This window comes from Convolutriloba macropyga, chromosome 12 (genome assembly GCF_964194025.1).
Source record: "Convolutriloba macropyga chromosome 12, txConMacr16.3, whole genome shotgun sequence".
In the NCBI taxonomy this organism is placed as follows: domain Eukaryota; kingdom Metazoa; phylum Xenacoelomorpha; order Acoela; family Convolutidae; genus Convolutriloba; species Convolutriloba macropyga.
In genome coordinates, this window is record NC_134479.1 from 19,529,962 (window position 1) to 19,545,380 (window position 15,419).

The window sequence follows — 15,419 nt, forward strand, 5'->3', positions numbered from 1 at the left end:
TTTAATTCAATGAGATAAGGTCAAGTGAGTGTATATCCCTCTAAATTGAAAGTTATTTTAAGAGCAGCTAATAGAAACAGCAATAAGTTATACAGATTCTTAATCAAAATTCAAAATCTTAGCCCTTAATGAAAAGAATAAATTTATTTTTGGTCTGTCTTTTTTACTTTCTTTTAGACTGCAAATCTACGAAGCTATTGCGGCTATTTTCTGGCAATCTGCCAGCTATGTTCTGTTTTATTTTACGGAGGCTTTCTATAAGATTTGTGGAAAAAAATTTACTGTAGATACTTTTCGTTGAATTTCAAAAATGTAGGAGTTTACATTGAAGGCCGTCTTTGGACAAAGTTCATATATATTGGTAAAATATTTTTTTTCAAGTTAATTGAAAGATATTTTTTTCAAGTGAATTGAAAATTAGGCGATGAGATTTGATATCTGTTCTCCCTGATTTAATCGTAGAAAATTGCGTTGAAATTGAGTTGAAACTGAATTGAAGCCAATTTACGTTGTATTAAGTATGTGTTAGGGCTGTTCTTGAGATCGAGTTATAAATGGAAAGTGAGCTATCAACAGCTTTTTATTACAACCCTAAAAGTTATCAAGTCATCAGAAAATTTCCCGTGCAAGTGGATCAGAAACACGTTACTCACTCATAATTTGTGTTCTTGCTTCTCTTGTTAATACAGAATATATCTAATCTTTGTGAAGTGCTATTAATCAAAGGTCTGCGATGTTCATCAAATGTAAATTGAGGCTTAAAGAGCCAAACAGGAACAAATAAAACTGAATTTTTCATTCTAGGAACACAGCGCTCTTTTGAATCCCAATGAGTGAATGTTTTCAGCCGTCGGTGTATGAAATCAGTAGGTACCAACAAATCTGTGGAATTGCATTTTTTTAAAAACAAAAAGCGCCTTTTCGGTAAAAGCCAAAATTGTAGTTTTTAGCCAAAATTGTAGTTGAATATTTGCTGAATGACTTTTTAAATCGATTATTTGTGTGAATCCTGTACAGGAGTTAAACCGTGCAAGAATTTGTAGATTTTTGATACTATTTTTTGTCATTTTCCTCGTTTTTTCCTCGTTTGCCAATTTTCCGCACTTGCATAAAATAAAATTTTTCGATGGTTTTTGTACTTATTTTACATGAACGTGGTAGTAAATAATAGTTTTTTCTGTTTACTTATTCGGGCGAGCTGTGCTATTCGAGTTTTTGGAATTCTTCTGGCTGTTTAGAATCCCTTCACTTTTGATGAATTTTGAACGACGATTTTGGGTCACACCGCAACACTAAAAAGGAGAGGAAATTAAATCGTTTTGTGGCGTTAATGTCTTTAAGTTTAAAATTTGAGAGAAAAACGGCATTCGAGCAAAGTTTGCTTTATTGATTGTGGTTTCTCTTCACGTGCGGCAATTTGATTTCGTGTTTGTCGTAATTTTGATTGGGTTTTCAAATTTTATTCTTATTGATTGCGTGATATAGATCTGGTATATTCAATGAAAATTTTTGAATTGAACGTCCTACTTTATTGTTTTAATTCGTCATCTCCATTGTTATGCGACCTTTTGTATGATTTTTGTTTAAAGATCTCATTGATTACTACCGCGCGACAATTTAATTTGTGTGCGTACAACTTTTTATTCTGTTTTTCATCAGCGTTTAGGTTATTGCGTAGTAAATCTTAGAATTTACCCACTCGAAAAAAGTTTCTTTACTTACTAGATGAAGTGTAAACTTTAAGAACATGCCGGAAATACTGGATTATAGAGTAGATAAACAAAGCCCCAATTTTATCGGCTGTAATTTTTGAGTTTTTCGAAATTTTAATTGAGAACTAGATTAACAGAGCTCTGCTCTTGCAGCTTTTCATGTCATATAAAAGTTGCACTTCGAATCCAAACCTCAGATTCTGGAAATTAACAGACGGTCAATTTATTGTTTCATTTTTTCTTTGCTTGTTTCAGTGCAATTGGAGGTCAACCATCTCCATCGTGCCCTTTTGCTTGCAATGAGGCGTCTGTTTGAAAATATGGCAAAAATAGCAAATTTCAGTAGGTGTTTACGGCGTTCCATTTTTTCGGCAAAGAACTTATATTACAAATAGGTAACCAGACAGTTTTAGTTAAAAATTGAAAGTGGTCAAATTATCGCTAACAGAAGAAAGCGCGAAAAAATACCTGCCAATATCTAACCTTTCAATTTTAACTATTTTTAAGAAACAAATCCCAGTAATGGGTTTTTTGCTTGAGTTCCGCAGAAAAAACGTTCAGAAGCATTGAATGATTGCAATTATTCTGAACCCTCGAAAATAATACCGAAAGCTTGTCTATCATATGTGTGCCAAAGGTCTTCTCTTTTTCCAATTTCTGTACAATATCAGAAAAGTTGAAAATTTGTAAAAAATGAAAAGTTGAATATCATAAAAGTTGAAAAATTAACAGGCGATATAATTTCAGATTATTGGTATTTCAAACAATCGCGTTTGATTGCTGTGAAGTCGGGGCAACGTCCTGATTCAATTTTTTTAAAACTTTTTGAATGAACTACGACGGATTTTTCCCCACAGACTCACACGAAACGTGTTGTTTCAGGATGGTCTGGCCTATAGGTAGCGTTTCTTCCAAATTTTTAATTGCTCTCAAACAAAGTTTATATAAATTGTATTAGTCCTGTGTTTTTTAATGCGTTTTTTTGTTTGAGCGACTTTTTGTCTGACCCGTTTGACTTTTTCTCAAAAACGGGATAAACAGGTAACGCTCGGAGGGCATTAAGTTCTCTTAGAGCCGTACACCTAACCTAAAAATGTGATTCACTAAAACTGTTTTGAGGAGGAGACATTTTTTTGGTGTGAAGGGCGGTTCTTGGTCTTGAAAGTTTGTTCCGCCAGTCACCTCCCCAAATCCGACCCCCACCTGGAGGTTGAGACTCCCTTTTTTTCCCTCGGAAAGAGTTTTGTTGACCAGAATGACGCCAGCATGCAGCCATTAAGGACTTGGCACAACTTCAGGTCATAGCCCTTAATAAGATAGAAACCATTTTATTTGCTATATGTGCAATTTCTGGATATCGGTAATGCTGCGTACATAGTTTAAGTTTTTAAGTACTATATCTACTAACCTATGAAAGCTGTTTTTGACAACTACCACCCATACTTTCATATTCGACCCAAAACAAGGTTATTATTCTTAAGGTTTTCTGAAAGGATTAAACTTCTGCTCTGGAGACATTTTGAAAAACGTTATCTAGGGAAAGATAGTATACTCAATTACCTATAGGCTGTTTGTCTGGACGCAGAAAATGGTTTCTAGCATGTTTCCGATATTGTGACGGCTTGATGATTATGCACTCTTGACTTGGCCTATTTGATTGCATCTCTTAGATGTGCTATCTTGACAAACTTAATTTGACAAAGCAAACATGCTAGTTGATAACAGCGAAATCGAGGCAGCTTTGGAACGTATTAAGCACTACATTCATCAAACGCCAATTTTGACATCTCAAACATTCGAACACACGTTTTGTCCTGGTAAAAATATATTCTTCAAATGCGACAACTTTCAAAAATGTGGAAGCTTCAAAATCAGAGGAGCCTTGAATGCAGTGATGAAACTGAAAGAGAGGGAGCCTGATGTGGAAGCAGTGGTGACTCATAGCAGTGGGAATTTTGCCCAGGCGTTGGGTAAGTTGACGGATGGTTTTACTTCTTCGCCTGACGGGTTGGATTTTTCTAATAATTCTTTCCACTCTTGAGATCCTGATTGTTCAAATCGGAAACAAGTAATTAAAGATAACCAGGTGGTAATGAAGTAGCGCGTTAGAAAATTAGAAATCGAAAGACAAGTCATTTTTTAATAGCCCCTATTGGCCTTCTCTTGGAGAAAGTGAGTAAAATTGCCGTGTGCACTAATTTTTTCTGAGCGAGAGAAGTTTTTTATCATGCGCTGCCGCTAGTGAATGACTTTTTGACTTTGAAAAGTACTTTTTGACTGAATGGCACATAAAGATAACCTTTTTTAGGTGGCGCAGTTTTTTTGGTTGCAATTTGGTTTGTTGTTGAAATAATTTTTATTGGATGCTATATGGCGATAAACCTAGAAAATTCATACCACAGTATTTTGCAGAGCCGTAAAATGCGTTTTACGTTCAAAATTGGCACATTTTTCTTGATTTTTTGGTTAAGTTTTTGACTTTTTTTTTATTAATTTCTTCATTTTTGGATCTTTCAGCCGTCTTTTTGTCAAAAATCAGTTAATATGGCAACTTCCGTTTGATAATTCATTCTTTTTATCTCGATTTAGTTTTGTTTTTTTTATAAAATTGTACATATGCTAATCCGATTTTGACAGTTTTTTTTCCCAATTTTTGTCGGTTTTTTGTTTGCATTAATTTTTGTTTTAATTACTAGAAATAGTCTTTTTGTACAACATGAGGGACTTTAATTTCGTTTCAATAAAAATTCAATCATTTTTGGCGTCAAGTTTTTTTTTAAAAAACTTGTTTCAATAATTCGCATGTTTGAATTCTGCCTTTTCTTTTTTTGTTTTATTCGAAGAATAGATCTTTGTCTCGGATGACTCGTTGTCTTTTCTAAGTCTCGAATGCTGAACAATGGAATGCATTCGTATTTCTTGATTTCTTAAGTTTGGCTTTTAACTTTGTCCATATTCTTCACATTCTAATTTGTATCATTCTAGCTTTGTCGTGGCACCTACAATTATTTTCGTTACTTCGATTTTTCGTTATATTGTTGAAGAATTGAAAGGTTTCAGCTTTTCTTAAATTTTTCTGCATTTCTTTGGTTTGAATTGATTTCATTCAACATAAGGCAGTACTGAGAGTATGCTAGAAAGCCTCATCCAAAATTACCATTTAATACTATTTATTGCCTTTTTTTCCGGCCTTGGTATTGTTTTTAAACGATTTTCTGTTCTGTTGTTTGTCTTTTCTATGGTTAGTTTAACTTTTGAATTCGTATGAAATCATGTTGTCTAGCATATATATTTATACACACACACACACACATATATATATATATATATATATATATATATATATATATAATATATATATCAAGGAAGAAGTATGTGTTGTTTTGTAATAATTGCAGTGATTAGAAATCTAATTGTGGTTTTCTGATTCTTAAATTTAAGCATTCTTTTTTTAAAAAAATTCAACTTATTTTTGAAGATGACTATCTGCCGTTTGCTTTTGCGATCTTTGAGATTAGAATCATGAATTATTTTGGGGCAATTGGTAGCCCTGTCAGCTTTTTTCAGCCTATCAGTATTCTGACCATCCTAATTATTTCGGACTTTTTAACGTTACCAAACGTTTTCAATAATATAAAATTTTGATTTATTTTGTTTCTCTTGGTGACAGTGGTTTAAATTTCATCAATATTAAGATCAAGCCTGGGGAGGTTTTGAGTTATTGGTTGAATACAAAAGTTAAAGGCTTCAGATTCAATTACGGATTTTTTGAAATTTTGTTACAACCATATGACGTCACAACCACTTTTTGTTCATTCGTTCATGCAATTTCAACTGAAGTGCGTGCGTGACGTCATTTTCCACTCTTAGTGGAGCTAGTTTTTTGTTCATTCGTGTGATTAAATTTTTGGTCACATCTGATTTACCTCACTCTTAAAATGACTTCCTCACTCTGAAATTGAATTTTATTTGCTTTATTTCAAAGAGATAACTTCAAATGAGTGGGTGTCACTCTAATTGAAGCTTATTTAAGAGCATCTAATAGAAACATCTAATAAATTATACCGATTCTTAATCAAAATTTAACATATCAGCCCTTTATGAAAAGAATAAGTTTCTTTTTTGATCTGTCTTTTTTACCTTCTTTTTGGGACTACGGATCTATAAAGCTATTGCGGCTATTTTCTGGCAATTTGCCAGCTATGTTTGAGTTTTGCCCCAATTTGTTGTCTTTGTTGGTTGGAACTTAATTGACAGGCCTCATTGGTTTCCTAATAAGGCATAAATGGCATTAATGTTTTGTTTCAGTGTGTTGCCTCTTCTATAACTCTGAAACTACATTTTTTCAAAAGAGGTTGAATTTTTGAGTTTTGCGCTTAATTTCCGTTCTTTTTGTTGTGTTTCTAAATATTTTCATTGAAGACAGGCTCCGTCGACTTTCAACTTTTTGATTAGAAGCGAGAACTTTTTAAAAGTTTTTGTTGATAGCTTATAGTTTTCCTGACTTGCCCCATGTGTTTTTCATAAAATTTAATGAGTTTTTTCTTTGCCCTACTTTTTTGTTGTCTCGGAGTTTGGTCTCATTTGTGACATCTCCGTTTGGCTTTCTGATGAAGAGCAAAAGAACCTATTTAATGTAGTCCAATTCGATTGATAAGAATTGCAGTGATTTTTTTGAGTTTTACCCGTACTTTGTTTTGTCGCCTGATCATGCTAATGAATGGTCTCTTCGCCCTTCTCATGCTGCAGTGTTTGATTAATTTTTCGGTTCAATTTTTTCAAGGGATTTGAGATAATTTTGAATCTTGCATTTTTAGATGTAACTTTTGTCACTTTGTTCCTGGGTAGAAATAAAGAAAAGATATTACATGGCTTCTTCAGGTTGAAATTTATGATATTGTCAAGGACTCTAATATGTGTTCATAAACATATAGCTGGCACTGTTTTGCGTTTTCATTCTTTTCCAGATATCTCTTTGTAGGTTGTTTTGAATTTTTGTAGCTCTGAATTTTTTCCTTAGTTTTTCTCGGCCTTCCTGTTTTGTGTGTGATTTCCAATGAAATGGAGCGTGGATTAATGTTATTGGTTTTGATAATTTTGACAATCACTAGTTTTCAAAATACTTATTTTTCGTTTAAGACTTTTCTCATTTTTTGTTTACGTTCATGCATATAGAGTCATATGCCTAATTTTGAAAAGCTGTTTCTGTTTCTTATGAGGACATTTAAGTTGGTTCATTTGGTGTTCATCGGATTATAATTCATAGCTTGCCCTGCTGTGTTTTTAATTCGCCATCTTGCCGTTTTTTATGATGACCATTTGATCACGCGCCAAGAGGTTAAAGTTCAATTTTTCGGTGACTTCTACTGCTCAGCATTTAATTTTGTGAGCGTGACGTGAATGGATGATCTGTTGTACTGAGTTTTTAGGTCAATCGTGTGATGTTTTTTATCATACATGCCCTCACTCAATAAAATCACTTAGCACTCATTTATAAAATCTAAATGGAGAATTTAAACTATTGATGTTTTTGAATTTCATCCTAACTAGATAATTGCAAGCTTATTTTGCTTGAGAGACATTAGTGCTTAGAATTGTATTTGAAAATAAGCGTAAAATTTGAATTCAATTCTTTTTAAAAAATGCCTCTGTTCTGTGACTTTTTGAAACTCAGAGTGTCAAACGTCCAATTTTCCGGCAATGTTATGTTTCATAGGTGCGATAGCAATTGATTATCAGAGATAATCTTTTTTTTCTTACGAATCAATAAATTTTTGGTCACACGTGCCTTAACTCACTCTCAAAATGACTCCTCCCTCACTATCAAATTTACTTCTGCTATCTTTAATGTGAGGAGTTAAGATCATCTCAATCTCACTGAAAGATATCTGAAGGTAATTTTAATTTAGTTGTTCCGACCCCTCTTGAGGGGGGAGGAACTATATACTCAAATGGGTTCTTTTTTGTTCAGTCAATTTTGGCCGATCGATATAATCATCGTAGAGAGTTGTGAGTGGTATCATTAGAAAGCTCGTCCAGCGTAGAATCTGCAATTAAAAAGATTTTTTCAATTTTCGCTTTCTATAGGGAGTTATCGAGGTTTAAAGTTTTGTGAATATTAGACGTATTTCAGCTGTTTTATTCACATTTTGACCAAATTTTCGCCAATTTCGATCAAATTTTCGTCAATTTTGCTAAAATATGTTAAAATTATTAACTGTAGTGTTATAGATTCTATCTCTGATGATAGAGGAGGGTTGTTGAGTTGTTCGATTCCAGTTTTTTGGCTAGAATTTACGCTAAATTTTTCAAAATTCAGACTTTTTTTCGTCAAAAATGGAACCAAATTTGCTTTTAACCCACTTGCTTTAAATTTGCTGGAAGAAGACACCTTAAAACTCCGACCAGATTCTATTTAAGCTCAAAAAAGGACTAGTTGTACTCCCGCTGGCCTTAAGGGTCTTCTGGAATTATAATTTTGCCAATTTTTTTTGCAAATTCATACTCGATAATTATACAAAATGCATTATTTATTTTTGACAAACTGAAAAGTTTATATTGAATTGATCTATTTCACAACCATTTCAACAATTGAGTGTTTTGCAAGACGCGCAGCAACATCTGGGCTGATCTTGATCTCACTATGGATCCTCAGATAAAATTTTTTTAGATTTCAACGGGGCGCGACCTTTCTTTCAAAATATTTCCGCTATGTAATTTTTTTTGGTAGATTAAGGACAAGAATATCAAATCAGGGCTCAATTAACGACGGACACTATTTACAATAAACGATACGCAACGAGATTTTATTATGGTTTTAAAGTTAAGCTCATGGTTTTTATGACTCTGACCAATTGTATTCGTAAAAATTTTATGAACTTCTTGCGTTTTGCTTTCACTTCCTTTACTTTTCGTAGCCCAATGACTTAGTGTCCTCAATCAAAGATCCAGCTAGCTTTTAGAAGGTATAAAAGAACCTAGAGATTTTTCTCAGTTTTTATCTAGTGTCTGTTATGATTTTGAATATAATTCTTTTGAGAAAATATCGATTTTTTTTCAAATTTGCCACTATTTTATCTTATTTCTCTCAACTTCGGGCGTAGTCTCAGTGGAAACATGGTTTTAAAATTAAGCTCATGGTTTTTATGACTCTGACCAATTGTATTTGTAAAAATTTTATGAACTTCTTGCGTTTTGCTTTCACTTCCTTTACTTTTCGTAGCCCAATGACTTAGTGTCCTCAATCAAAGATCCAGCTAGCTTTTAGAAGGTATAAAAGAACCTAGAGATTTTTCTCAGTTTTTATCTAGTGTCTGTTATGATTTTGAATATAATTCTTTTGAGAAAATATCGATTTTTTTTTCAAATTTGCCACTATTTTATTTCTCTCAACTTCGGGCGTAGTCTCAGTAGAAACAGGCGGAAATTGACTTCCTGTAAGTTATTTATTAATGTCGGTAACGGTTTCATATTCAACTTATGGTTTCTTTATTTTGGTACTACCCGTTTTCAGTTTTCCTTTTATTTTTGATCATAGCTGCATATTTTTTGAGTTTATTTTGTTTCCTTGTCGAATTATCAAATTATTGAAAAGTGCAATTAAAGGAAGGCATTGCAGGGAAAATGCACAACGTTGGAAAAAGGCGTATCAGGATATGTTAATTGTTTTTGTTGATGGTTTATGCTTTTTGGGCTGAGACAAAGTTATCTCGCGAAACTTGGTGGTTTTTTTTTATTTTGCCTGTTTTTCTTTCTTTTCGTTTTTGTGCGCCATACCTGACAGCGATAGATCTTCCCCATTATGTATAACTTAACCTAATTAAAGATTTCAAATTATAGCTGTTTGCTCTAATGACTTTCAAATCAAATTTAAAAAATATATATATTTTTCATCTGTCTACTTTTTGCTTTTATTTTCGTCGCCATGTAAATCAATCTCACTCATTGGAAGTATCTATTATTTTTGTTGATTCAAACACTTTTTTGGCGCTTGGTTATACGTTGTGGCTGATTGCTTCGACCATTTATTTTCATAAGAAGTTTTCGAGATTTTTAACACTGTTCAATTTTTGGGTATCTTTTTGTTGTCATGTCTAAGTAGTCCTCTTATAAGAAACCCTCGTTGATGTTAAGATGAAAACAAAATGATCATTTACAGTTCCCTGCAGGTAACATCTTATAATTATGGTGCCTTGAATAGTGTCATGTCGTCAAATTGTTTGAAGTTTTGGCTTCTTCATGTATTTTTTGTGGGCTCGTGACTCAGTCTCATTATTAGTAGGCCCAATTGGCTCCCTGAGGTGTTGAAACTTCATCCGTTGATTTTTGTTGTACTCATACGTCTGTTATGACTTTTGAAAAAATTTGTTTTCAAAAATAAATTTGAGTTTTGCGGTCGATTTATAGATCAGTCTCTGTAAACACAGGTCACAACCCGTTTCAAGTGAGCTATACCTCAATCTTTATAACGGTTTTATCTTGAAACATTGGTTGCTCGGCTTTGTTACTACTGTTACTACGAGGTTTCATAAAATGAATTCATGAATTGATTTTATATTTGTACATTTCAAAAGATTTTTGGTTTTTTGGTTTCTTTTCAAATTATAACAAAAATCGTTGATGTCATTAGCTTTGAAATTTTGAGCAGTGGAACTTTGGCTAATGACATGTCTCAATTGCTTCCTATGTAGGTATAAATCAATATTTTAGTGATTTCATTTGATATCTAATGACATTAATAACTGTGAAATTGAATGTTTTCAAAAGTATTTTTCAACTCCGCACCTATTTGTTTTTTTTCCGACCTGTTAACCGGTCGCAGTGGGGACAGGTCTCATATCTTTTCTAATGAAGTCTAGGTTTAATTTTTTTTTATGTTTTCATCTGATGCGAGTTTGATTTTGTTTTGATTTTTTTATTATAGACATCGAGTTTTGGTCGTAAATAATGTTTGTTGTTTGATTTTTATCATTGTCCTTACTAGTAGTCCTATCATCAACAACTTTCATCGACCCTCTAGCGTGGCTTTATCGTGTTTCTTTGGTTGTTTATTCAACGATGTGTATGTTTTTGAAAGTTTTCTATCTCTTCATCATTTGGTAGCCAATTAAGTAAAGAATATGGATGTGCAGGGTCGGAACATTATGTGCGTACGCACATTACCGAGCCTCCTTGTTTAAATCTATTATGCGGCAATTATTAGCAAAAACGTTTTCTTAAAATAAAATTTTAAGTCCCATTCTTTTTATTCGCATTTCGAGACTACTGGTCTACCAATCCATGGCATGTATTGTCTGCAAATCTGCAGCTATGGTTGAATTTTTCAATTTGGAGTTGTGGAAGAGTTTCTGTTTCAACAATATATAGTGCAGTATAATATTGAGTTTTATGAAAGCAAAATTTTACCCCAACTTTGTTTGAATTACTTCTGTCAATTGAATACGATAGTAAGTTTTGAAAAACAATAAAGCGCTAGTGTGCAGTTGTAACACTTAGTGATTTGAAAAGATTTGTTGTTCTTGAAAATGTATAGTTTTCACCAGTTAAAGTACTCTAAGACGACAATAACTCTAATAATTTGGCTTTGGTATGTCAATTCATTATCCAGAATTTCACCCAAATATCTTCAATACTTCAATGATTTGTAGCTTAAAGACCATTATTTCAGCCTTTCACATAATCCTTGTTGATTTGTCCATATTTGTTCCATATGAATATCGGTGTTCTCTAACATAATTTCGGTCGTTGTTTGCAGTCGCATCTTTTTTTTTGTGTCACATAAAATTGTATCTAAAACTTTCATACTTTTTCATGAATTTAAATCTGATCTTTAACTGAGCGCTAAATTCAATAAAAATGTTCGCTCTAAGTCGTTTTTGGGCGATACAATGGAGCATCGGTTCCTTTAAAGGCAACTTGTTTATGACCCCACTTTTAAAAGCAAATCGTCCAACATCAGTACTATGTCTAAAGTTTCGCTAAACGAACCAAAATCGAGAAACGAAAGAAGAACTCAAAAGAAGTGAAGCTAAACCCTTGTTCTCGGCTTTATGGCTTTTTTATTTGCTCATTTTTAAATCTAGGACGAATTCGTGGTCAACACATGGAGACGTGAATAACAAACAACATTACGTTTGTTGAACTTCTACAATTTCCCCCACCTTTTCTCGTGTTTTGGCTAGCAAAGGGTTTTGTTTTTTTTTAACGTGCTCGTCCGAGAGAAAACACACAGAAAAGTATTTGCTGTTGAAATTTTAGGCTTCAAAGGGTCGTTAGATGCACTCTCCTGAAAGGGGAGCCGTTTGGTAACACTAATCGGAAGTAACAAACCACAAAATTTGCATATTATTTCAAAAATTTTTCAAGTTAAGCAGTGTTTTGCGAAACACGGAGCGTCAGTGGTGTGCGTTCGCACATAATGTTCCGACCCCGCTCATCCACATTTTTGGCTTAATTGACTACCAAATGTGGACGAGATGGAAAACTTTCAAAAATTCAATTGCTAAAATTAATTTGTTTATGAATAAAAAATTTGCTTCCAACTCCAGTCACTTAGTCAAGTAAATAATGCCATAATATAGTGCCGATGAGACCTGCCATTATGAAGGCTGCGAGGCAAGCCAAACAACAAAATCGTAAAACTGCAAAAACAAAATTTCAATTGTTGTTCTTGAATATATATATATATATATATATATATATATATATTATATATATATATATATATATATATATATATATATGTATATATATATATATGTATATATATATATATATATATATATATATATATATATTATATATAGCAAACTAATTGTACTTCAACTAACAGTCCTTAACGAGGCTCGACAAAAAGAACGAAAACGGCGAAATTAAGAAATGCATTTTTGAGAAAAAATTCAAACAAAGGAAACCAATATATATCAACTGAAGTCTTCAAATAGTTTCATGGTCAGCCATTCCTCCATTTGGAGACATTAAGATCTGTCGTTGTCCAGAAAACGTTGTACGTCCACATAATCAGACGACAAATACAGACCAAAGACAAAAATTCATTATATTGTGATAGAAAGCGGTGCTGAAGCGGTTAAAAACTTAATCTATTCCATGGAAAATAAGATGAATTCGATTGCGTTTTTTGAACACCAATTATTAGTTATTAGTTACATTCAGTTAGATTAACAATTAGTTACTATGAACAATTAATGTGATATGTGACCTCTGAATTTTGAGTCAAGGCAGTGAGAACACAAAAAACATGTGTTTTTTAGAACAATTAATTTCAAGTAATTGCATTGAGATGTGTCATTTTTGGGAGTATGTCACACGTCTGCAAAAAGAACGACAGACACAGACAAAACTTAAGATAAAGTTCATTTTTTACAACAAACCGGTGTCAAGAGACGTTAAAGCATTAAGGAATGCGCTAAGAAAAATAAATATAATCAATTGTGCCTTTCTTGAAAATATATAATATGATATGCGACTTCTAATTGTTTAGACTAGTAAACAAGAAAAAACAGCAAAGTGCAAATTAAAAAATTCGTCTATTTTTTAAAAACATTTGATTTAGAAATCAGGGAAAACTTTAGCTATCAACTTAAATTAAATAATTATGTTCTTTTTTATCCATAGGACAAAGCTAAGACCTGCGATCATCCAGAGTTTTTCATACAACTACCAGATGAACGCCAAATAGAAACAAAAATGAACAATTCAGTAATTTTTGCTAGAAGACGGTGTCGAAGCCGTTAAAACCATTATCTTTTTACTGAAAAAGTTTATTTTCAATTTTGCTTTTATTTTGAGCGGCAAAGATGTGATAACTGACCTGTCGATAGTGTGTGAATCAAGAAAAGAAACCTCGAAATGGGAAATGTCAAAAAACTGAAAATTAGCAGTACTGAAAGGGAAAAACCAGTACGTAAAGCGTAAAGCGTAAATACAAAAATTAACCCCATGAGAAAGACAATTCGACCTTTCTTGGCTGATTTTAAGCTAAATTTCGACCAAAATGAGAAAGAAGAGCAGAGCTCTTTAAACCGTTATTTATTTTGAAAACAAGTTTAACGATAAAACGACCATAAGCTTTTAACTGAAAAACTAGATAGGTTTCTTCAAACCCCCGAGGACGCCAATCGGAGCTGTCATTAATAGGCCTTGATTTGATTAGTTCTTTTCTGTAATTAACATACGAAAAGTAAAAAAAATAAGAAACAGTGACTGATTACAGTCGGAATTATTTTTGGACTGTTAAAAACTACGATCTGACCACAACTAGCCTTGATGTTGCTCTTTCTTCATTAGTAATTTTTCCGAATATCGTTTTTATCACGATTATCTGGATAATTTGACAAAAAAGTCATTATATCAAAATGAAATGATGTACTTTTGAAAATTATTGAATTTCCAATCGGTTCCATCCGATTTATTTTTTAAATGTAAAAACAACGATTTGACCAAAAACGTCCTGGCTATCGCTGTTCTTTCATTAGTATTTTCTCCGAATATCAAGAAAATTACGATTATCTGGATAATTTGACGGAAAAGCCAATTTAGCAAAAATAAATGATACTTTTTTGGAAATTATCGAGTTAAATTAGTTGAACACCGGCAATTTTTTTCAAAAATACTTTCAAAGGAAATGCAAGTAAACTTTGCCCTCTTTGGAGTTAGAGAAGGTTTTGTCAGCATTTTTAATGTGTTTATACTGCAAATTTAAACAAATTGGACTAAAGAAGCTTTCATGCCATTTTGATGAAAAAAGGCTGTATTTTGAAAAAGTTAGCAAAAATTTTAGCCAAAAATGGACCAAATAGTTCAACAACTCTTCTATCTTTAGAAGCAAAACCAACAACACTATCGTTAATTTTTTAAAAATATTTTTAATCAAATTTGGCACGAAATTGCGTGAAAATTCTGAAATGTTAACAAAAACGAACAAAATCAGTCAGATGTTCCGAAAAGTTTAAACCTCGATAACTCGAGGTAGAAAAAATGCAATTAAAAAATTTTCTTAATTATATATTGTGCGCTGGACGGGCTTTCTAATGATACTAATCACAACCTTCTACGATGAATATATCGATCGGCCAAAGTTGACTGGACAAAAAAGAAAACACCCATTCGATTTTATAATTTTCCTCCCCCACTAAAGCGGGTCGCAACAATTAGTCATCCTATAGCCTATTTGTTCAGCCATAGACTCGTGCAATGAAAAAAAATGGTGGCACTTAAAAAAGTCTTACAATTTTTCCGGACTTTGAAAATGTGCGGCTGAATGCTTTTTAGTCCACTTTTCTTCAATAACCTCTAAAACTAACGATCAGGGGACTAATTTTTTGATTTAATTTTTGCAAAAGACCGTTGTCAGACCCTTAAAACATTAAGCAATCCGCTTAAAAATATATAATCAGTTGTGCCTTTCTTGAAAACAATTAATGTGATATGCGACCTGTAATTGATGAGACTAGTTGACAAGTTAACAAGAAAAAACTGCAAAGTGCAAAAATAAAAAATTCGTCTACATTTTATGAAAGCATTTGATTTAAAAACCATGAAAAAATCCTTGTGAAAAACACCTTTTGAGTATATAGTTTTCCTCCCCCAATAAAGTGGGTCGGAAGAATTGGCCATCCTAAAGCGTATCGGTTGAGCCACAGACGGCACTATCGGTGGAGCAATAGCGGCACTAAAAATAATCTTAAT

The 15,419-nt window shown here is 32.8% G+C and overlaps 1 protein-coding gene across 1 annotated transcript in view; it reads left to right on the plus strand.

The window, feature by feature from the left end:
- The first annotated feature begins 3,298 nt into the window (after positions 1-3,298).
- LOC142350255 (serine racemase-like) overlaps positions 3,299-15,419 on the plus strand; it is a 45,437-nt gene continuing 33,316 nt past the window's right edge. Inside the window, exon 1 of the mRNA XM_075402030.1 lies at positions 3,299-3,682. Within this exon, the coding sequence (XP_075258145.1) occupies positions 3,421-3,682 (262 nt within the window). The 5' untranslated portion in view covers positions 3,299-3,420. The remainder of the gene's footprint in view (positions 3,683-15,419) is intronic.